At 41.5% G+C, this 22,319-nt stretch overlaps 2 protein-coding genes across 2 annotated transcripts in view; one reads left to right on the forward strand and one right to left on the reverse strand.

Moving 5' to 3' along the window:
* The first annotated feature begins 3,074 nt into the window (after positions 1-3,074).
* On the forward strand, positions 3,075-14,066 carry TCP11L1 (t-complex 11, testis-specific-like 1). Its single transcript, XM_010183296.1, has 9 exons — positions 3,075-3,233; positions 5,890-6,022; positions 9,514-9,634; positions 10,191-10,411; positions 11,500-11,636; positions 12,072-12,268; positions 12,620-12,801; positions 13,452-13,624; positions 13,831-14,066. Exons 1-9 carry the CDS (start codon positions 3,080-3,082, stop codon positions 14,064-14,066), a joined length of 1,554 nt encoding a protein of 517 aa, XP_010181598.1. The 5' UTR covers positions 3,075-3,079.
* Positions 14,067-17,412: 3,346 nt separating this feature from the next.
* Positions 17,413-22,319, reverse strand: part of CSTF3 (cleavage stimulation factor, 3' pre-RNA, subunit 3, 77kDa) — a 48,715-nt gene continuing 43,808 nt past the window's right edge. Inside the window, exons 17-21 of the mRNA XM_010183307.1 lie at positions 21,460-21,655; positions 19,778-19,931; positions 19,284-19,378; positions 19,095-19,155; positions 17,413-18,106 (exon numbers count right to left, since the gene is read on the reverse strand). Of these exons, the coding sequence (XP_010181609.1) occupies positions 17,904-18,106; positions 19,095-19,155; positions 19,284-19,378; positions 19,778-19,931; positions 21,460-21,655 (709 nt within the window). The 3' untranslated portion in view covers positions 17,413-17,903. The remainder of the gene's footprint in view (positions 18,107-19,094; positions 19,156-19,283; positions 19,379-19,777; positions 19,932-21,459; positions 21,656-22,319) is intronic.

Raw genomic sequence — 22,319 nt, forward strand, 5'->3', positions numbered from 1 at the left:
ACTGGGATGCAGTGCTGGCCAAAGGAGGCTGTGCCAGCCCCCTAATCCTCCGTGCCTCGCCCGTTTGGCCTCCGGAAACACCCGGGAGCTGTGCTGCGAGGGCTCTTTTTCTGTGAGGCCCAGTCATGAGCCTCAGTGGCATCTGCGCCCGGAGCTGCTGGCGCTACCCCGGCTGGGCAAGGCAGGGCGAGCGCCGGGGAACTCCTGAGCCCACGTGGGGGCATTGCAGGAAAACTGGTGCCCAGTGCTGGGGAGGTTCAGAGGGGTATGGTAACGCTGCTGCTATGGGCATGGTATTTTTGTTAAAATACCTTTGTATAGACCCTGCTGATGAACCGACACTTTCAGGGCCTTATACGGAATGGGTTGCAGACAGGGAAAACGGTAGAAGTTCACAATCAGATCTTTTAATTTGGAGGAGGGACAGAGGGCTGGCTGTAGCTTCACCACGCAATGCTCGGGTGTAGCTCACCTTTTAGTGCCTTACGAGGGAAAGTAGGTTGTGATGTGGCAGATGAACAGAGGGAAGAGAGGATTCAGCACTGGAACGGAGGTTGAAGAAAGTTTGGCCTTCAGGGCTCGAGTGTTTAACCTGGAGGTAAGGGGAGCTGCCGAGCCGTATCTCGTACAGAGCAGCAGGGCCATTCTTGAAGTTCGGAGGATCTGCTCCAGTCTTGTGTGTATGCCATAGAAGCACAGTGAAGTTTACTGAGTGCTGGAGTGCATCAGATGATGTGAAGACCTTTCATGAAAAGAACCTGTGGAAAAGATTTTGTTTAAATTTTAATTTGTTGAGTTTTCTCTTGCACTTCTGTTTTCATTAAAAATAAATTGAAGGAAAATGCCAAGAAGTCGACTTTGTTCTATTAAGAGTCAGATTGTTTCTGTGAAAGGAAAGATGATGATCATGCTTTTGGGAGAGGTATTGTCAAGCTTTTTTACCCAGTGGAAAGAGGATATGTTCTAGTTGTGTTCTGGCAAATAATAGCACTAATCCAGCAGAAAAGAGTAGACTATTGTAAACTAAACAATTAAACCAGCAAGCGTGCCTGTTTACCCCATCTGCTGAACAGTCATTTGGTAGAATGGCCTAGGAGTTCTTGTACTCACTTTCTACAGCTGAAATAGGACTTTTTTTTAGCATATGTTATTTGAATAGATTGTTTGTTTTGAGAGCGTAGCTCTTGATCTGCCACTTTATGGAAAGTGATGCTTTAGGATGTATTTGTGTGGTGGGCCTGGTGGGCAAAGCTGGAGGTAGCAATCATGAGACTGATTATCATCTGGGCCATGTCATTTATCTCCTGTGAGTCCTCAAGCAACTTAACTCGCACCTCAGTTTCCTCTCTGTAAGTAAGGTATATTATAATATTTTTCTACTTTTATAAGGGTAGTGAGAATAAAGTGCAGCAAGAGATTGCAAGGCATTGTGAAGTGTCATGTGCATTACAGACCTAAGTTGGTCTTAGTTGAGTTATCTTTGTGCTTCACGTTTTGACTTAAGGAGGATACTTTGTGGAAGAGCATGGTTAAGAACCACCGTCTAGTCTGGTTGAAAGCATGTGGATTATTATGACAATGCTTTTATTCTAACCAATTTCAACAATGCATTTTTCTCCTCTGTTTAATCAGTCCTATCTTATAATTTCTATTGCTGCTGTTGCAATTATCTTCTCTGTTAACTGCTTCTTTATTGACAGAACTACTCCTCCTCTTGCTGCGGCAGTGTTTGTGGTAACAAACCTGAGATCTGCTTCTCCTGGAGCACGTCACTGGTTTCCCACTTGCGTGCTGGTTTGGATGCCTTGTGTTACAGCTAGCTGGAGGCTGTCTCTGCCTTAGAAGGGCGGCAGTGTGACTGCAGCTCTGCACAGACTGCCGCTTTCTTGTCCTGGCTGGGTTTGTCTGTGTGTGTGCACAGGAAGATGACCAAGTGTTTGGAGCAGGGACATCAGTGACTCTGTTCCTGCTAGAAGTGGGAGCTAATAGATGGGTCTAACAGTACCTGTACTGATGTCTTAGTTTTCCTGTGTAATTTATCCCATCCTTTTTATGTTTTCTTTTCTAAAACAGCAATCACATAGTGCTGTGGACAAGTGTTGCGTGGTGGTGTGCATCTAGCAAGATGATGATCCTGAGTCATTGCAGTGTTTCAGAACTATTTCTTATATGCTCAGAGCTTTCCAGCTGTCCTGTAGAATCACACTGGCGCAATCAATTTAGGCACTGACGGAGTAGGGTTTGTTATCATGGCTGTTGTATGAAAATAAAAAAACCTCAGTGCTGCATTTTGTATTTCTGCACTGTTGCTTGCTTATGCTGCGTCGTCTTCAGTGTAGTCTTTGACACCGCAAGTGTTTTTCCCTAGGACCTGTGAGGTGCCTCTGGAGTCTGCATTTCTTGGGCATTGTTTCTTTCAAATCGTGAACGCGGGGATGGTGGGATACTCAATGAAAGAGGATAGTGGGTTTTATTCCAGGAGTTTTTTTTGTTTTTTCTGAAAGTCAGATTTTTCCTGATTTCCCATTTCACAGAACATACAGGTTATTGAATTGAATTAGAGAGCTTATATGCCCCTAATAGAGTTTTGTAAATTTTGCAAACTTTTAAATTCTAAAGAGTTGGTGCAGATCGTAGTTCAGGAGTGCGTTATGTTCAGAAAGGTTCCTCATTATGTAGTGGGGAAGTGTCTCATTTGGCATCATGTTTTTAAGAAGATGTGCTTCTCACAAGCAATGCCAAGGAAGAAAATCAAATGTATTTCTCTTTCTCATCTGTGTGCACTGTGGCAGGGAACAGTTTCAGGTTTTTGAGAATTAACTAGGAATGCAGCTAAAGTAAATGGTAGTTGTGTTGAAAACATCCCATTTTGTGTGAGATGGGAAGTGAGCCATTGAGTTCAGGTCCTCTACCATTATGGGAATGACATCATATAATTCCTGGTAGGATTTCTTTTATTCTTAAGTCTTTCTTAATCAAGTGAGCTCCTGGTGATGTTTACCCACACAGCCATGTCAGAAAATGCTTATTCGTTCCCTTTTTAATTTTTTTTCCTTTTTTCGAAAAGTACCAACTGAAAATGTCTGAGAACCCTGACAAGCCACAATCAAATGAAGAGGAGTTGAGTGCTTTGGAGGATGGTCGAGAGGAGACCTTGGACAACCCGGATCAGTCTGTTAGAAAAAGAATACGACAGAGTGCTCCAGGGTCACACAGAGATGATTCACCGAAGTGTAAGCAAAAGTGCTTTATAAAAAGAAAAAGTAAATTCTGTATTTTTTCCGTGGAGACAATCGTGGTGTTTTATAACACTCTGTGCGAGTTTGTCTGTTTTGCAGTTAAATGTTGTGTGACTCCTCATCATTTGCTTCAAAACCATCTGTAACACCTTTCTCCCCATTTTGTTTTAGTACTTAGTTGTTCACAATAACCGTGTTGCTCTGAGCTCCATAGATCTTGGATACCTTTGTGTGTCTGTACTCACAGAAAGGGTGAGCACTGCCCCAGTACATTCCAGCTAAACTGTTGCTGTTTGCATTATCAGCTGAACCTTCTGGATCATTGAGGCCTCCGTTTCTACTGCAGGGCAAGGAAGGCTGTTATCAGCAAAGTAGTCCTGTCCCTCCACTCTCAATACAGATGGAAAGTTGTATATTTAATCATAACGCTACTTTTAGTGTCAAGCAGGACTGCATATTTTAAATTTACTCCTAGAGCATATTTTTCTTTGTCATTCTGCTGTTAATGTGAGGAGCTGGATGCAGTATGGCTACCAATTATTTCTGCAAATCTATAGACAAAATCAAGAGGAAGTTTTCTGGTCCCAGAGATTCAATTCAAAGAGGCAGAATTGCTCAGATTGCTAGTTCCAAATTTCTGTAGTGAGTGTCTCAGCATGTAACTTTTTATTTGTTGCATTCTTTTTATTTTTTAATAGTGTTCATTGTTACTTGAGGTTTAGTGTTGTGTTTAGTGTCATGTTACACAGAGATGTTCTGAGGGAGTTTATGTTCTTACGTCTTGCTGGGTGCCCGATAGGAAACGTGGTGTGTGTATGGAGAGAGGCTGTGAACACGTGAAAGTAAAATGCATAGCAGTCTTGCACTGTGTTGTGCCACAAAGACGTCTCAAGCCCTCCCCTTTTGTAAGAGCGCAGATATAATACGAGAATGAAGTAACATGATTTAAGAGCATTCTTTGGTAAATGAAAGAGTCTTAGCTTTTAGTGCATCTGCTGCTCGAGTGGAGTCGTTTGGCAGTCAGACAAGAGCACTCTCATTCAGCTATGCACTTTGCTGTTTTGCTCGTTCTTCTCAGTGTATCAGTCCTTGCTGGGTTCCCAGAGCCACTGTGCAAGGTAAAGCGCCAGGCAGAAGGAAGTAAGGGTTTAGGAGGGCTGCACAAAAAGAGCAAGGTATTAATGTAAAATTAGCACATTGGAACCATGCTGTACATACTTGGAACAGCTCTGAGTGGCAGACAGGTGATGGAAAGTTGCTTTTAAAGGAGCTTTTCTATGTTACTAGCTTAAGTCCAAGCAAACTGGATTATCAAATGAGGCAGTCATGATACTTTGCCTAAAACAAATCTCAGTGAACCCAGCCTATGAAGATTCCTGGTTGTTTTCTTTCACTTTTGGAATTACTATGTTGCTCCTATGCCCAGACTGTAGTTGAAGTGAATAAACTACATAGAGAGATCTGTCCATTAGGGTAACTCTTGTTGTGGCCTTTTCTCACTTTTCGGCTCCCAACTTTTGGCAAGGCATTGCAGGGCACCCACACACACTGCTCGCACTGATGCTAGCACAGCCAGGAGGAATCTTTACCACAAAGAGTCGGGGGCAAGAGGCTTTGGTTGGTTTCGGTGGGAGTGGGATTACTCCCCTAACCAGTACAGCCTACATCCTCGGCACCTCCTCTGCCTTTATGTTGACTTGTTTTTTAGGGCTGTGACACTTCCTGCACTACAGCAATGCTCATAATGTCCTGGGAGGATGTTGTGTAGTCCAGAACAATTAGGAGTCATAATTCCCAGTGCATCCAGGAGGCAAATTTTCTGAGACTGTCTCTGTCCCTCTCCTACACTCTAGATTTCTACAGTCAGTCACTACCTTTGTCCCCTGCATCACGAAAACTGGCCTGTTTTTTCAGATTTGATGCTTCTTCCTACTCCTTTGTGTGCTTCAGGCCAAACTTGAAGCTGCTTGCCCAGTCAGGCCCAAGTGCCAGACAGAGGAAGAGGTCTCTGGCATTGGTGCTGGGACTAGGTCTTGATGTCCTCTGTTGCTTGGACAATGGCCTCTGGGGAAAAAAAGAGAGTTTGGAGAAGTGCCAGCTGCACTGGAAGTAGTGAGAATAATTAGCTACTAGTGTGGCATTGGTTAATGTTAATGGTGGTTTGTTTGCTGGCTGCTTTAGAGATGAAGTCACTTCCTTGAAAAAGATAAAATTGAAATGGCAACATCTATACAGTGATTGGGGAAATAGTGTAGTGAAAATGCTAGTATTTTTAATGATTTTTTCCAGACAATATGAAGAAAGATGCAAAGATGCTATTAAGCAGTCCTAAAGAAGTAGGGGTTTGGGTGTGAAATTCATTTTTTTTGGGTTTTGATTTTGATTTTGCTTTTAGAGGAGCCTGATGGGACTTGGAAGCAATTGACCCTCTGAGCCCAGAATATCAACTGGGGTTCATGTCTTTGTTTCTTGTAACACGCCAAACCTGTGTCATCCACCAGCTGGGAAGGAAAGGAGGAGAATCTTCAGATGATGCTGTTTTTTGGCCCTCTGTACTGCCAAGAAGGTGGAAAGGGTCCAAAAGTATTGGCAGACTTTTTTCCCACAGAATTCTGTAAAGAACTGTCTGACAGTTTAATTTATGTTGCAGCCAGTCCTCCTCGGCCTGTGTCAATAGAAGAGCTCATGGAAACAGCTAAGGGAGTAACCAACATGGCACTAGCACACGAAATTGTTGTTAATGGTGACTTCCAGATAAAGCCAGCTGAATTACCAGAACACAGGTAAGATTGCTACCAAATAGATCCATAAATTAAATTTGCATTTGTAGAACTGCAGAACAGTTCTAGTGGATCAGGTAAATGCTCTGGCTAGTATCTTGTCTGGCAAGGAGATAGGAAAGAGCATTAAGAAGGTAAGCATTTCTGCTTCCCCAGAAATGTGTATGTGAAAGATGAACTGTCCTGGAGTAATTGTGTGGGCATGTGTCGTGCAAATTCCAGTGTGGTGTGGTTTCTGTCGGTGTCCCCATGTCCCAGGAGCCCAAAACCACTTTCTTCTGAATACCCAGGTCTAGTTGCAAATAGAGGTAGAGCTTTTAGCATCTTTTAAGCTTTCGCTGTGTGAGGGAATAAGATGAAACTCTTTTAGCTTTTTCTGAGCCTAATGTCTGTTTCTCAAGGGATTTTTTGGGAGGAGATTCCTATGTTCCTATGCATATTCCTAAGTCATTGCTCCTTTAAGTTTGGCATCTTTCCTTCTCTGTCTGATCTACAGTAATTCTATCCACTGCTGAGAGGGGAGAGGGAGAACAGAAGAGGCCTTGATGTCTGTGGCTGCAAATTAGCCAGAGTAGCTGACCCAGTCTTATCGAGGGAAGCTTCTGTTTTTTTCACACACAGAGATGTGGCTGACAGTTTCCTGGGTTAATTTGTGAAAGTGAGTGCATATTTCATGGAAGAAACCTGGTCCACATTGGAAACGAAAGTTGTCTGTTGATGTCTGTGTTTGAGAGACACCAGAGCACATTACCTTCATGGGTGCTGCAGGAGAATATGCTATGGATGGCTCTTAGAAGACTGGCATTGGTTGTCATCTGTAGAAAGTGGTCATACCGAGACAAAAGGTCTGCTGTTCATCTCCACCAAAACAAGGTGATGGTGGTTCCTGTTAGCGTTGGTGATGAGAGGATGTTGTTTGGAACTAGAATTGTCCCTGACTGAAAAGGCAGTAATGGGAACAGTCTCATCTTCCCTTCTCACCTGGACTGTTCCTGTCTTTCCAGCTCTGACAGCCCTGTATTATACCAGTGGTGTTTTATTAATGGCTGTGAACTGTGAAACAATCAAAACCAAAGAGCAGGTGCTCATGCTATTACATACACTGAGCTTCGTGATCCCAGGAGTTGCCTTTGAGTAAGGGCTGAATGGAGCGGATGAGGGTCTCTGCTATACTTCGTTCATTTGTCTCAAACTCTTAATTGGTAGGAAATGGAATGGAGGCCCCCTTAAATGTTGAGGACAAACAACATTTAACTGAGTTAGCACATGATAATGGACACATCTGTTGTCCATCGAGACTCATATTTTAGAGCTCAAGCAATGATTTGATCTGTCTTCTCAGCACTGTCTTTCAGTGTCTGCCTTGTCTGTTAGACCAGGCAGTGTGGCTCAGTCCTCCTTTGTTGTGTTACTTGCAACAGGTCATGTGCAATTCCTGTGTGGCCCCATGAACCTGTCTCCAGCCTGCACAAATGCTGCCTCTGAAGCAAGCATTTGAAAAGCACACTTGAGACATGCAAAGCTCATTCTCCCCATTCTACGTTATCTTCTCTGTCCCAGCATCTTTTGGGGGAGCTTCCATCAGGTGTTTTCTGCTCGCAGTTGATGGCTTCATCTAAAGTCCCACAGTTAGGAGAGGGCCGTTCTATCTGGTGTCCACTTCTGCTCCATGTTCCTTCATATGGATTTCTCATGTGAAAATGTGCTGTGATAGTGGATAACTTTTCTGGCATGGCTCAGTGCCTTAAAATTAATCTCAGCATTTTTCAGGGAAGAGAGATTTTAGCATGTTCTCTTTTTTCCTATCCTTTCTTCTTTCCTCATCCCCTTAAAAATAATAATTAAAAATAAAATAAAAGGAGGGCAGGAGCCGGAGGCCTGTCCTGTGCCTTGGAAGGTTGGATGCTTTTGCTCACTGATGCTGAGCAGTGGCTGTAGTTGTTCACCAGAGTGGGTGATTTGCATCTCTCCACCTGGTCACAGAAGCGGACGTGTTGCAGAGGTCACCTTGCTCAGGAGCGCCTGGGCTTTGTGATGGGCCAGGTGTGCTTTAGTAAAAGATCTCTGTGTTTGGCTTTTGTGGGGGTTTTGGTTGCTGTTATTTACCACCCAGAAAAGAAAGAGCAGTCCTTCAGATTTTGCTTGAAGAAGGACTCTGGAATCTTCCTTGGATTAAATATTTTGTGTGTATATGTATAGCTTAGAGTCCCCGCAGTTTGACTGTAGGTGTAGACAAGTGATTGGAGGAAGATGCGGTTGTTCCTGTATTTGCAGTTGTATACGCTGTCAATAGAGCTCGTGTCTCAGAGCACCACAAGGCATAAGTGCCTGTGGGCACTGCCTGAACCTCTGCTGCACATGGAGTCAGGGCCTTGGGAATCTGGTGTTTGTTGTGAGCGTTCTTTGTGTGCGTGTGTACGTGTCAGCATTTTACTTCCTTGGTCTTGAAGTTAAACCTGGTGTGAACAGGAGCCTGCTTGCTGAAGAGGAGTAACTTTCAGTATTTTGAATTAGAAATTGGTACTGAAGCAGTGGAATTAATTTATTTTTTTCCACAAACTGAATTGGGCCTTTATCTCAAAGCAGGGCCATGAAGATGATCAGGGGGTTGGAGCACCTCTCCTACAAAGAAAGACTGAGAGAGTTGGGGTTGTTCAGCCTGTAGAAGAGAAGGCTCAAGGGAGACCTTGTAGCAGTCTTCCAGTTACTGAAGGGGGCCTACAAGAAAGCTGAGGAGGGACTTTTTACAAGGGCACATAGCAATAGAACGAGGGGCAATGGTTTTAAACTGGAAGATGGTAGATTTAGACTGGACATTAGGAAGAAATTCTTCACTGTGAGGGTGGTGAGACACTGGCACAGGTTGCCCAGGGAAGCTGTGGATGCCACCTCCCTGGAAGTGTTCAAGGCCAGGTTGGACGGGGCTTTGAGCAACCTGGTCTGGTGGGAGGTGTCCCTGCCCATGGCAGGGAGGTTGGACTGGATGAGCTTTAAGGTCCCTTCCAACCTGAACCATTCTGTGATTTATGTGTTCAGATGTAGAAGCATTTTTGTCAGGAGAGTTAATTAATTCCTTTTAGGTTTACTTAATGAATTTTACATAGTAGAATTGCATTTCCTTCGTGAGGCTTTTTGAAAGGAACATCAATACTGGTGTTTTGAAGACAAGCTGCAATTTGTGTGGGTTTGTTGTGTTTTTTTTAATTCTTCAGTTGTTTAGAGGTAGCACTTCACAGATACTTTCAAGGATTTTGATTTGTACCTGACTTTGCTTGTTTGTAACCCTTTATTAGGAAATAAGCCATTCCAAATCCTGTGTCCAGTTTTTCTTGCTTTTTTGAGTAACTTAAGATGACAGAACTCTGTTAATTGTCTTGTATTCATTATTACATTATATTGATATTATTACGTGTTCTTCAGGAGCTGCAGGTTATCTATGTAAGGTGGTGCAGAGACAAATACCTTTCTTTTTGACTGGTCATATTTACCCACAGCTTAGAAAAAAAAGTAAGAGATATTGTGCATAAAGCTTTTTGGGATTGTCTGGAAGCTCAGCTAAAGGAAGATCCACCAACGTATGACCATGCAATTAAACTATTGGGAGAAATTAAAGAGGTAAGATGGTGTGATATCGAGGTAAGTTACTGATTTTGTGTAGCTGCATTGGTATGACTGGGTAAAAGTGGTTGAAGTTTGGCTTTTCATAAAGGACTTTCTTGGTCTTTTTCATGACTGTATCGTTATCTATGGACATACCTAAGTTGTATAACCCTAGAGGAGAAACCAGAATGTAAAAACAAATGCAAAGCAATATAAGATGAATACAAGAGAAATATTAGTTTTATCATTCCAAGCTTCCTTCATGTTATGACAGTGGTATTAGTTATGGAGTCAGTGAGATGCTCCAGCAGGGCTGACAGAACCACGTACGGTAGTCTTAAGTGCAATCAGTACTACAGTGTATCTACCCCTTAGTAACTTCGGTATCGTGCAGAATGAGGTGAAACACTTGGAGGTGGTGAACAGATGGTTAAAAAAAAATTAAAAAGGGATTCCACTTGTAAAGGGCAATTAGTTTAAATAAAAAAGTTTAAATAAAAAAGTAGCTGTTTTGATCTTTGTAGTCTTTGATATGTAGAACTAATGCAATGTTAAAAACTTTCCATTCCAGAATCTCCTGTCTTTCTTGTTGCCTGGTCACACTAGACTGAGAAGCCAGATTACAGAAGTTCTTGATCTGGATTTGATAAAACAGGAGGCAGAGAATGGGGCGCTTGACATTTCTAAGTTGGTTGAATTTGTTATTGGGATGATGGGGACTCTCTGTGCTCCAGCTCGAGATGAAGAAATTAAGAAACTGAAAGATATTCATGAAATAGTTCCTCTGTTCAGGTACCGAAATGGTATTTATTAGTCATGTTGAGAGTCTCTTAAATGATTTTAGAGGGGGTAGTGTTCCAGCAGGGCAACCTGCAAATCTTTGTAGAAAACTGGAGTGGTAGGGGAAGGGATATAGCTGTGGGGGTGAAGGGGAGGGATTCTCCAGAAGTCCTGAACAAGGGCCCTCTTTGTTCTGGTGACTGGAATATTTGTCTGGCTCCTGCATGTCACTGAAGGACATTTTCTTAAATGCCAAATGCATATAAGCCTGAAGATAGCAAGTGAATGGTCAGTTTGTATCAGAATTTAATACTGACCACAGAAGGGGGGGAAAAAACCTAGCCAGGAGCATAGGAAAAAAGTATTATTGTTCTCCTTTCCCCCCAGTCTGAGCTCTCTTTGCCCCTCACGCCGTTCCCGTTCAGTTCTAAAAGAGGGCGTACAAACCACATCTGGGAGCACAGAGGCTTCTACTTTGTCACCATGTTCTCAGTTGAACAGCTCAGGGTCTCAATAGTTGGAAGAAATTTCCTTAACCTTGTTGATTTCTAATCTGATAAACTTCCAAGAGCTCAGGATTGACTTGGCAGAAATACTGCCAGCAGCAATTAGGTTGTTTTGAAATTAAAGGAGTTGTTCTTCGGTTGGTTGGTTGGGTTTTTTTGCCCTCTTCTCTCCCTTCCCCACCCCCTCCCTCCGCCTCTTTTCCACCTTGGGTGTTATTATTCACAGCCCTCTGGAGGGCTGGAGTTGGCTTTATAAGCTGCCAACAGAGATAGTGTGCAAGTTTGGAAATCCAGATGTTTTTTCTGTATTCAGCATACAGTATTGCACATACTGGGAAATATAATCTATGGAGCTAGTAAAGTTAATTCCATGGAGGGTTTTTTACAGGAGAGCAACTTCTGTTTCCTACTGGGAAGAGCATGTACACGCTTGCTCAAGCTTTCTCTGCCTCGCGCTCTTGAATTGTTGCGCACCCTGTTAATGTTTCCCATGCATGTTTTTGCGCTTTCTTTAGACAATCTGTAATAAATCTTATGAACAGTATCTCTTAAACAGCTGCAGCCTTGAATAACTTTTTCTGTTTGTTTGTTTAGAGCAATTTTCTCTGTGTTAGACCTAATGAAAGTGGATATGGCAAACTTCGCTGTCAGTAGTATTAGGCCAAAATTAATGCAGCAGTCTGCTGAATATGAAAGAAGGAAGTTTCAGGAGTTTCTTGAGAAACAGCCAAGTATGACTTTGTTCCTTTCTTTCTTCCCCACTGACCTCCCAGTAAACTGCCTGTCTTTGCTTGTAGATTATGAAAAGAATTTGGATTTTTTTTTTTATTATTTACAAAATTCAAATGGTAAATGACAGCTTGTGCCCCAAGCCTGTGGTTTGAAAAAAATCTGCCAGAATGACAGTTCTGCACTGGCGTTTAGTTTTGTTTCAATATAGCGTAGGGCCTAATTAGCCAGCATCATTTCACCTCTAGTTTCCTGTAGCTGTGTGGTTTTAATTTTGGAATGTTCTGCTTAATGTAATAAATGAAATGCATGTCAGTAACAGGTATAATGAGTATTAGTAGTAGCAACTAATGGGATTAATTGGAAATTATTGGTGGAAAAACCTAACTTTGAAAAGGAATTTTCTTAACAAGATCTTTTTTTCCCTGCTTTTCCAGATTCTTTAGACCTTGTCAAAAGGTGGTTGCAAGAAGCAGCAGATGATCTTGCAAAGCTGAGATGTAAAATGTTGCCTCCTCACTGTAGTGATGATGGTGCCACGGGTGGAGCTTCCGCCTTGTGCTCCACTGCTGTACAAAATCAGGCCTATCTGAAGCTCCTAAAGTGGGATCATGTAAACAGGCCTTTTCCAGAAGTAGGTATTTAACAGCAAAATTGATTTCTGTACTTGTTCTACTTTTCTGTTTCTGGGGTGTAACAGAAGCTGGTTGCATTTGTAGCCTTGCAATAAGTACATTTATCTCTTGATCGGGAGCTTCTGTGGTTCTTCTAATAGGTACTGCTTTTTCAGTATTGAAACTTTTATGTAGTTGGAAAAGAGGAGTCCATTCATTCATTTTGTTCCTGATACTTGCCCGCTGAGCATGTGTTGCTCTTTCCTGTGTCTTTGTCTTACTTCACTGCTGTGAGCAGCTGGGCATCACAGCGTCATGTCACAGCCCAGCATTCTGACTTTGTTGTGTGCTGGCTTCCTCATTCTTTGCAGACAGTGCTAATGGACCAGACCCGCTTTCAGGAAATCCAGCTGGAGCTGGAGCAGCTCCTCGTGACTGGGACCATCCTTCTGGTCACCTTCAGTGCAGCAGGCTCGGTGCTCATCGATATGCCTGGTTTTGCAGAGAAAATCAAAACTATCGTCAAGGTGCTCCTGACAGGAATGCATCTGCCGTGAGTATTGAATGGTCCTGCTCACACAGAGGCAGGTGTAGTTCCATTTTCACCCCAGTAAATAATCAGTTTTAAACTGGCTGTGGACTGCAGAGCATGTAGAGGCAGTGATGAGGGCTTTTTCTGAGCCCAGGCTGACAGTTTTTATTCAGCTTACTCAGACAGATCTGTCGTTTCTTGCTCCGTTCTTTTCAGATATGTACATGCACCATTTTTCAAAGTGTATGTTTGCCTGGTTGGCCCGTGAGAGTGCCAGCAGGTAACCATGCTCACAGTTTGGGCTGGGCTCCCCTGAGAATTTGAGTGTGGTACAGTGAGCTGCCTGCAGATTTACAGTGATTACTCTGCACGTTCTGGGTTTTTGCATTAGTCGGAGCTGTCTGTGTAGCAGGAAATTCAGCTCTTATTTGCATGGTTTGTCCAGGCTACCAACCTTTAATGTTATCCCACTTCCTTGTTTTATATCTCAACTTTATTCTTCATATGTATATAAAGTATTATTCCTTATAGTTCTGGCCTTTATCTGGATTAATGTTCTTCCACTACATTTGATAAATAAGACAACTGTAATTGGATAGTTTATTTTTAAAATGTAGGAAAAACGTGAATAACTAGAATAGCTAAGTAATGCTCTGCTCCACATTCTCTAGCTCCTTTAACCTGACGGAAGCTTTGGCCACCATTGGGGAGAAGGTGTGTGCTGAAGTGAACAGCTGCCTTTCCCAGCATGGGTTTACACCGTTCTCAGCTGAGAGAGAGACTGTGCTTAAAGGACAAATCCAAGCAGTGGCCAATCTGGATAACACCATATGCAAGCTAATGGGTATGCTGTGAAAAAATGTGCTCAAGTGACCGCTCCTCTGTCTTTGTAAAACTGTTGGTAGCACGTCATACATGGCTTCTCATTTGATCTGTTTCACGTACCTGTTTACTGTGGTCAGGCTTTCTGTATTCTGCATGAGATTACACTATTTCTAATTGACGGGCTCTTTCAAAAACAAACCAAAACCCTTGGTCCAATTTTTCCAGATTCTCGAATTCAGAAATTTCTGGAGAATTACCTTGCATCCAGTCACCAGAAATCATTACCTGCTCTGCCTGGAGGATTAGGCCCTGTTCAAAGAGAGCTGGAAGAGATTGCGGTCAAGTTTGTTCGCCTTGTCAACTACAACAAAATGGTCTTCAGCCCTTACTATGATGCGCTCCTCAGCAAGATACTGACTAAGGAGAAATCTCAACTTGCCGGGAAGTCAGAAGAACCATAAAACCAGTTTGTATGCGACCAATATGGTATCTGTCAGCTATATTAAAAAATTGCACCAATATTTGTCTAGGAATACAGCTTCCCATGTAAATACTGGTTCCTTTAATTCAGTACTGATGATTGATGAGGAAAATAGATGAAATGCAGAAGGGGTTCTGAAGTAAATGATGGAAGAGATGCATTTCTAATGTAAGTGTGCAGCCTGGGGAGGGGGATGTCTTGGTAGTTTTCTGGCTTCAATTTTTGAGCTGATGCTAGGTAGGACAAGTTTAAGAACCAAACTTTGTATTTAAGTGGCTCATTTTAGGGCATTAGACTCTAATTTACCGTGACTTTTGTTTAATTAATCCAGAGAAGATTAGCAATGGTCCTTCCCAGAAGGTGATTTGGCTTAAAAAAGAAAAAAATCTTTCTTTAGAGACTTCAAAAGTGAGATAAAATTCTAGATAAGATAAACTTTAACAGGCCAAAAACAAAGCCAAACAGCACTTTATTGTAACGTTATGGTTAGTATGGTAGGCTACTAATTTCTTCTGCATTTTACTGCGTTTTTAATAGCATTTTTTTGCTGTTTACCTGCAGATATTACAAAACACATAATATATTTTTGTAGCAAACTTTCTGGTTATTGGGTAACTGTCCTCTGCTATGTACAGTCCTTACAAAGGTGGCAATCTTATAGATTGCAGCTGTACTTATCTCTTGTACAGACTTCAGAAGGGCGGAGCTAAAATGTTTTGATAAAAGTGGCATTTCTTACTTTTTTTTTTTGCTAGTAGTTTACTCCTTTTTATGTGAGATACTGATTTTAAAGTAAACTTTTGTCATTTTTCCAAAAGTGGATTTAAAGTGTGTGAAAATTTAGGTTGAAAATTTTACTTGTTTTTTAAAACTGCAACTGAAGATGGCTGCATATTCAATCAGATCTTCAAAAATACCCAGGAAGTGCAGAGCACTATCGGAAGTGATTTTAATGTGAATGATTTAATGTTAGTTTAAATACACAGGGCTTATATTCTGTAGAAGACTTTTTTCACTTTGTAGAGGTATTTGTAGGTCTTGAATTTAATTAGCTACCTGTTGTATAGATGAGTATTCACAGAAGAGCTCAATGATCTTACAGCCTTTTTGCAATTTGAAGCTGAGCTAGGAGGTAAGTACCTTTGAAATTTTCCTCTAGTTGAGCAGAACCTGTATTACAGTAATCAAAATTTGATGATTTTAGGAAAGCAAAGTTCATCGTTACGAACAGTAAGTGTCCCAAGTACTAGACTATCCAGAATTGAATGTGTTACTGTCTCAAATAAAAACAACCCACAACAAAACACAAAACCCAAGTTATGCAGAATAGACAGAAGGGTGCTTTTATTGCTAACATCCAGATTCATCATATTAATCAAGTAGTCAACCAAAGTAATAGAATTTGTAGAAGAAAGCATTTGATTATGAATCAGTGGTTTCCCTTTCCAGTTTTCCTTTTAAATGTCAGCATGGATAGAGCTGCACTAACTTTGAGTTTGGAGGAAGGTGGGATAGGTAAGACCTTTTATTCCATATTAGCCTGTGCAACTATAAAACACTTCTTTTCTCATTCATTATAAGCTCCCTTCCCTAAGGGGGAAAAAACCCAAAACCCCTCTAAGAGATCACCAACTCAGACAAGCGATTTTTCTCTTGGCTAAATGGATGTCTGTCTTTGCATCTTTCTTTAATAACCCAACAATGAGTAGGCTGTTTAGCCAGAAAATAAGTTCTGAGTAGTTTTTGGTGTGGTCTATTTCATTGTTTGAATTGGCAAAAGACACTGCAGACGTCTTCAGGATTGCTGCATCTGCTTACTGCACTGGGTTGGTAGTGCAGGATCCACCTCAAAATACAGCCTATAGCTCTGCAGCTCAAAACAAGTAATTCAGTAGTCTAACAAAAGAGCTACCAGAAACATTATTGCTAGAGAGGTTTAAAAAAATAAATAACAAAGGCAAAGCTGGTTTCATTTTTTGTTAAATGAGAGTTGCAGAAGTTATAAATTGCTGCTGTGATTTTATATTTTAGCATTACCTAGAAGCTGCCGTCAAAGGCCGCTGTGACTTGTGTGTACTACAGAAGTTTACATGCTGTAGGGGATGATCTCAAGGATGTGGGGAGGAACATCACGGTGACACAACATACTTAGAAAAGACTTGGAAAAGTATGTGACTGACACCAGAGTGAGTGGGACTGCATTATCAATAGATAAAACTGTACTTACTTTATTTGGGAGATGGCTGCTCCCAGTGCTGGAATTCAGAGTCCAGATGTCCATGGCTGCCAGCTCCTGCTGACTCCAAAGTTGAAGCATGGGTTGCACTGCCACCAGCACGTGCATGTTGCTTGCAGGGTGGCTACAGTACAGCCCATCTCTCCGCTTTGTAGGGTTTTGATCTTAAAGGTTCATGTAGAAGAGGGCAGTACCCACATCTGGTGCCAGTCTCGCCTTTGGGGGTACCCACAGTGGGAGGAGTGCCTCTGTGGGTGGGTGCTGTGGGCCTTTCAACAGCAAAGGTCTACAGAGACAGTAATAAATGCCCACAAGTGCAAATCAGCTTAGTGATTTTCCTAGGTTGTTGTTTTTTAATGATGATGGTTGACAAACACTTTCTCTACATCCTTTTTTAAAAGGGAGAGGGAGGTAAGATTAAGTGGCAAAGCAAAAAAGAAATTCTAGGATTGGTAAGACCAAACCCTCCCTCCCTGTGAACACTTCCATGGTTATACTTGTGCTGCTTTACCTTTTGGTCTGGTAGACAGGAGCACTGATCTACAGCCATCCATGACCCACAGTCATCCATGCTGCTGGGGGTGGTAACATCAGTCCATCTGTCCGAGTACCCGCATTTCCTGTAGTCCATGGATGTTCTTACAGTCTTACCAGAGTGCAATTCTGAATAGTCAATTACAGGTTAAAAAATCTAAAGTATGCATAGAAACTGCTTCAAACGTTCATATAGTGTTTTTGTTAGCTTGTTTGAAAATGACAGGTTAAACTATGTAGCGAATATATGAACATTTGTTAAGTGGAAGAGCACTGCAGTTACCCAGGAACAGCCCGTGTTCACCAGTACTGCTGGGCAGTCCACATTAGAAACATGTACCAGGTTTGTCTTATGATGCTGTTTTCTTTAAACAGTCTAATGGAATTAAATGCAGAAGTATACTGTATCCTCTAGAAAAATGGAAGAAAAGCTAATCCTAATGTGTATGCTCTGATCAATTTCCTGTGGTGGTCTTATTAACATTGCATTTGAAGTGGCTGAGTAATATTTAAGAAGTAACTTCTTGTGTTTGAATAAAACCAGAATGAGGCATGATGTTATGGATATCCTTTTATTTTAAAGGAATGTATTTTCCATTTTCAACTACAAAACAGATTCCTTACATTCTGCCATAAATAAAAACGAACAATAAGGCAGGACACTACATGAACAAACTGAGAACAACTGTTTTCCAGAAAATGTGAATTAAAAATGCTTCACAAGTATAAGCCATCCAGTTTTTAAAATAAAACTGTTGAAAACCCACAAGATTTCAAGTGGTAGATGTGAACACCCTTGAAGAACAAAATGCACTTTTGACATTTTGCACTTTTGGCTTTGAAAACTTAGTTTTATTCAGAGCACATTCTAAGGTTGTTCTGGTTGTTTTCGGATCAAGAACCATATGGGAGAAGAGGCACCACAGTAACAAAACCATTTTCAAGATTTTTTTTGTTTGCAGCTGTCCTTTTTAAATGCTTGACTTTGAAGAGACTGACAGACTCAATGCAAGTCTTTGTCTATTGCAGTAAAACTCCCAACTTGTTTCACCGGATTCTCTTTTGCTGTCGTGCTCTGTAAATGTCGTGTACAGGGGGGACTACAGATCCTTTCTCCTCGTCGTCATCGGAATCCTCATGTGGTCTCTTAACAGCCTTATTGAGTATAGTGTTGTTTTCCACAGGTCCATTGCCTTCTACAGCTATTTCAGGTAGGCCTCCAGTAATTATTCGTACGGCTTCATCGACAGCTTTAGAAAGAGAAAAAGATTAATTGTGAAACTAAATTCTCTGATTAGAAATAAGCATGCAAACAGGGACACCAAAATAGATACGTTGTGGAGATTTCTGGAACCATTTTCCTACCCTACTCTACAAATGTTAAGAATCAAGCCTTGACTGTCTAAAACTCCGAGCTATGGCAAACACTGATTAAAAAGTAAATGCTGCTGCTTCAGCTTAAGCCCTCCCTTTACACAAGTACAGAGTCATTTACCAGATGAATTAAAGAAGAAAGCCTGTTGGGAAAACAGTGTAACTCGTTCATGATTCATCAGAAAGTATGCACCACAAGTCAGTTTCTGCTTACGAACAGAGAAAGCTTCAAAAATACCAAGTATAATTAAATAGATGTTTTATTTCCACTCTAAAAAATTAAATCCTAGCTTGCTTTATCTCTGGTAATTTGCTCCTTAAGCTAACAGAGGGAGTGAAAAGTAGTGTATTATCACCTGCTGTAGTCTGCATGACGCCTGGGGTGTGGATCTGTCCTGTTTTTATATTTCAGAACTCTACCTTTGTAGGAGCTCAGACACCAATTTTCTTGAATCGTTCTCAAGGAGTGCAGCAATGTAACTGCATTTGGAGTTATGCCTCCCAATGAACCCACCATGCTGCAAATTTGTAATTTAATGTTACAGTGCTGCTAGCAATAATGCCTTGTTTCTTTTAAAGGATATTCTGAAGATCTCAATTTCTTTCTTTTAGTGATTACCACCAAAATGTTACTGAAGTAGCAGCTGGTGATTTTTTTCAGCTTTTTAACTTTTTCTTGATCTCTCCACAGTTAAATGTGCAAACTATATAGGCTCCAACCTACAAGCATAGCCAATTCAACAGTATACTCAATAATAATTTCATTTACAGATATGTAGTCTGGATTTTAGACAGTAATATCCATATGTAAAACAGAGTCAAATACAGCACCATCACAGACTCCAGACTGAACAAGTGACTTACTGTCTGGCAGTTTGCATCTTCTAAATATCTCCATGAGCTCATCCACTTGAACAAAGGGACCCTGATTTGTTAAAAAAGAAAAAAAAAGTTTAGAAGATGATTTTTAATAGAGTGATACATACTGTGGTTCTGTCAAAACAGGATCTCTTCTGTAACTTTTTGACATTTTCAGAATTCATTAAAACAAACCTGAAAACAAACAGGAGGTGGCAGGAGCTTCATGAGAACTACAGCCGCTGGTGGAACAGGAAATACACCCCCTGGGACAGGATGTAAACCTGGAGCTGTGGGAAGAAACACAGTGTGAAGCCAGTGCAAGACAGCTAGACTTGAATTGCTTCTGCAGCATTATTATTTAGAGCAAATAATTACTACCCTGTTACTTTTGCCTCTACTAATTACATATTGTTTAGTCAGTGATCTGAAGTCTCTGAGCAGTGTGTGTAACAGCTCATTACCGTTTACCAGACCCCAAACTACTTGTACTCATTTCCATGTGACCTCAGTTTTAGGTAAAATATATATGCCTTTAGCAATCCCATTAAATAACAGCCTAAAATTTACGTACACGTTTAGATGACTGAAGACTAGGGAAGTCTCTGTGATCAGGTTTGCTAAGCACACAGGTTAGTAATTTGCCACCAGGTGAAATGCAACCACTTCCGACCGAACGCTTGACTTACGTGCTAGGTGTCTTGGCTGAAATGGAATCATTTGTTGAGTGTCCGGTTTTGGATATTCAGGTTTTCTATCTACTTCATCTTTGAGAACAGGCACAATGGAAGGTGCAACCACAGGGTCTGGAATTATAGCTGCCAGCTTGGCACGGGAGACATCCTGCAAAAGCCAATTGGAGAGCACTGAGCTTGGCAGGGTCACATTGCATGTTTAAATCACAGAACAAAACATCTCTCTAGACCAGTCATTCTCACTTTGCCATCATTATAATTTCAGATGTCCTCTTAAAAGACCATCTGGGCAAAACTTGCATGTTTTCATCAAACATTTTAGTCCTACGGTGTCCCAGCTGGGAGTGGAAACACTTGTTTTTGTTACCAAATGGGTCTGTATTTGTCATTTTTGAGTGGCCCCTTTTTTAGGTTAAAACGATGCAGGTGAACAGGTGCAGAGCACTAGGCCTTCACAACTATCATTTCTCCCTCATTTCATTCCCTAGCTTGCTTTAGCTGGTAAAGAAGCAAGCATAAGGCAGTCAGCAGGCGTGCAAACCATCAGCTCAAAGAGGATTACGTGTTGGCAAGTTACACACAACAGAAACCAGCCCGAGGCCTGAATCGTCTCAGGGGCACCACTTCCCGTGCATTTATCAAGATGCAGTCTCTTGTAAGCACACCGTAACTTCAAAATAATTCTGTTCTGACTGTATTAAAAGAACAACATTCAGTGGCTCAATGTGACTCTTACTTCCACCTATCAGATTATTTTACAGCTGTGTGAAGACCAACAATTCAGCTGCTTTGCTAACTTTGATGACTTCGGTGTTTTTCAAAAGTTCCTTTTCTGTCTAAGAAATAAATGGAAGCTGAGGCAGTGTTTTTGAGACATGAATTGAATAGGCCTCTCTGGGAGCCGATTTCACACCATGCTTCAGACAAAAAAAACCAACCAACAAATAAATCAATATTTTATTCTGTTCTGTTGGTTTTCCAAAGCATTACGGCCTTCCACGTGAAGGCCACACTTCCACTACTAAAACAGTAGTTGAAATACATGTGGTCTGAAATGAGATGTGAGATCACCAGATCGAGGTGTCTGGACTAGACTTTAAATTCCAAATAGCCCACTACAGCACTTTACCCATATGAAACAACTGAAAAACGCCAGGCAGCCACTGATGGCCATAGACAGTTTTCCTCAGCCATGTGCAGCAGTCACTAGGACTGCAGTGTGTTGGTTTTGTTTGATACGGTTGTTGGTGAAGCAAGCAGAGTTTTGCCAACTGGAGAGTAAGGGCAGCCAGAGGTGTTTCATACAGGTGACTTGATTCTACAGACTTCCAAACTTTTGTGGTTTTTGAAGCAGCTCAGGTTTAAGTCTGAAGTGGAGGCCTGTGGCAGAGTGGTGATGGCATGAACACATCGACCTTTCCGCAGGAAGATGAGAGGCAAATACGAACACGTGAAGCTGCATTTATCGGTCATGTTCCTTGCTCCTTTCTGCCCCTGGCCCACAGTGCCTGGTACTTTGCTACCCAACAAGACAAGGAGGAGGAGGCACCCAGGCCTGCTTTACCTGCTTTTCTACTGAGGGAAAAAAGTGTAAGGCAAGTCCTAAACAAGGAATTGCTTGAGTTTGCTAGGACTGAAAAAAGTAACAGTAAAATTAAGTGTTCTTATTCACTTACCTTGTAACCAAGGGCCTTCAGTTCACTAGCAGAGCAAGGGTACAAATCCATGAACTTGTACCTGTCTACCAGCAGAGCTGTTTCTTTACCCTCATACTCTTCCTTGAACGCCGTAAACCTCCGTTTTTCAACTTTCAGTATACTAGCTAGATCACCAATGTTACTTTCAAAAGCTAAAAACCGAGCCCAGATTTCCCTGTAAAAGAACAGATAAATAGGCAGCTGCTGAAGGAGAAAGAATTACTGATCATGACCCAGTTAAAAAACACGAGAGAAGAGATTCAAAGCAGGCAATCTGGGAACACATGACCATTTTATTATTTACTTTAGATGCATCTGTAACATGTGTTACCTTCCCAGTGCCTTATACATTTCTGTACAAGCTTTCAATCTAGTGGATCGCACAGGATTTTGTTATGGAAAGGATTACTGGAGGAACTGGCTTCAGCATTTGAGGTAAGCTTCTATCGCCAACACAAGGTGCACAAATAGAGTTTACTCATCCCACTACACAGAATTTCACTCTGATCCTGATATGTGAAGGACTTTTCAACAAAGATTATGATTTAGTTTATCTGCACAGACTAGCGGGTTCTAGCAGGCAAGAGCAATACATTATAACGCAATAGGCACCCCAATATATATACAGTTATTGCTTATTTCTCTGTGGAAAATCTCATCTATAACTTAAGCAATCTGACCATATTTCTGGATTTGATTCAACTTCCATTTTAGTTTCAAAGAAACTACAAGAACAGTAATGGTGAACACCTGGACTGCAAAGGGCTTGGTAAGCATCTTTTCAGAGAAATAAATTTAAAAACAGCAAAGAAAATGTGGCAGTAAGTGGTGAATCCAAG

Source organism: Mesitornis unicolor, unplaced genomic scaffold, assembly GCF_000695765.1.
Source record: "Mesitornis unicolor isolate BGI_N332 unplaced genomic scaffold, ASM69576v1 scaffold40700, whole genome shotgun sequence".
NCBI lineage: Eukaryota > Metazoa > Chordata > Aves > Mesitornithiformes > Mesitornithidae > Mesitornis > Mesitornis unicolor.

Coding starts and splice junctions, on each gene's coding strand:
- TCP11L1 (XM_010183296.1), top strand. CDS start 3,080: ATGTCTGAGAACCCTGACAAGCCACAATCAAATGAAGAGGAGTTGAGT. Junction 6,023..9,513: donor GCTGAATTACCAGAACACAG/GTAAGATTGCTA, acceptor ATTTACCCACAG/CTTAGAAAAAAAAGTAAGAG. Junction 12,269..12,619: donor TAAACAGGCCTTTTCCAGAA/GTAGGTATTTAA, acceptor CATTCTTTGCAG/ACAGTGCTAATGGACCAGAC.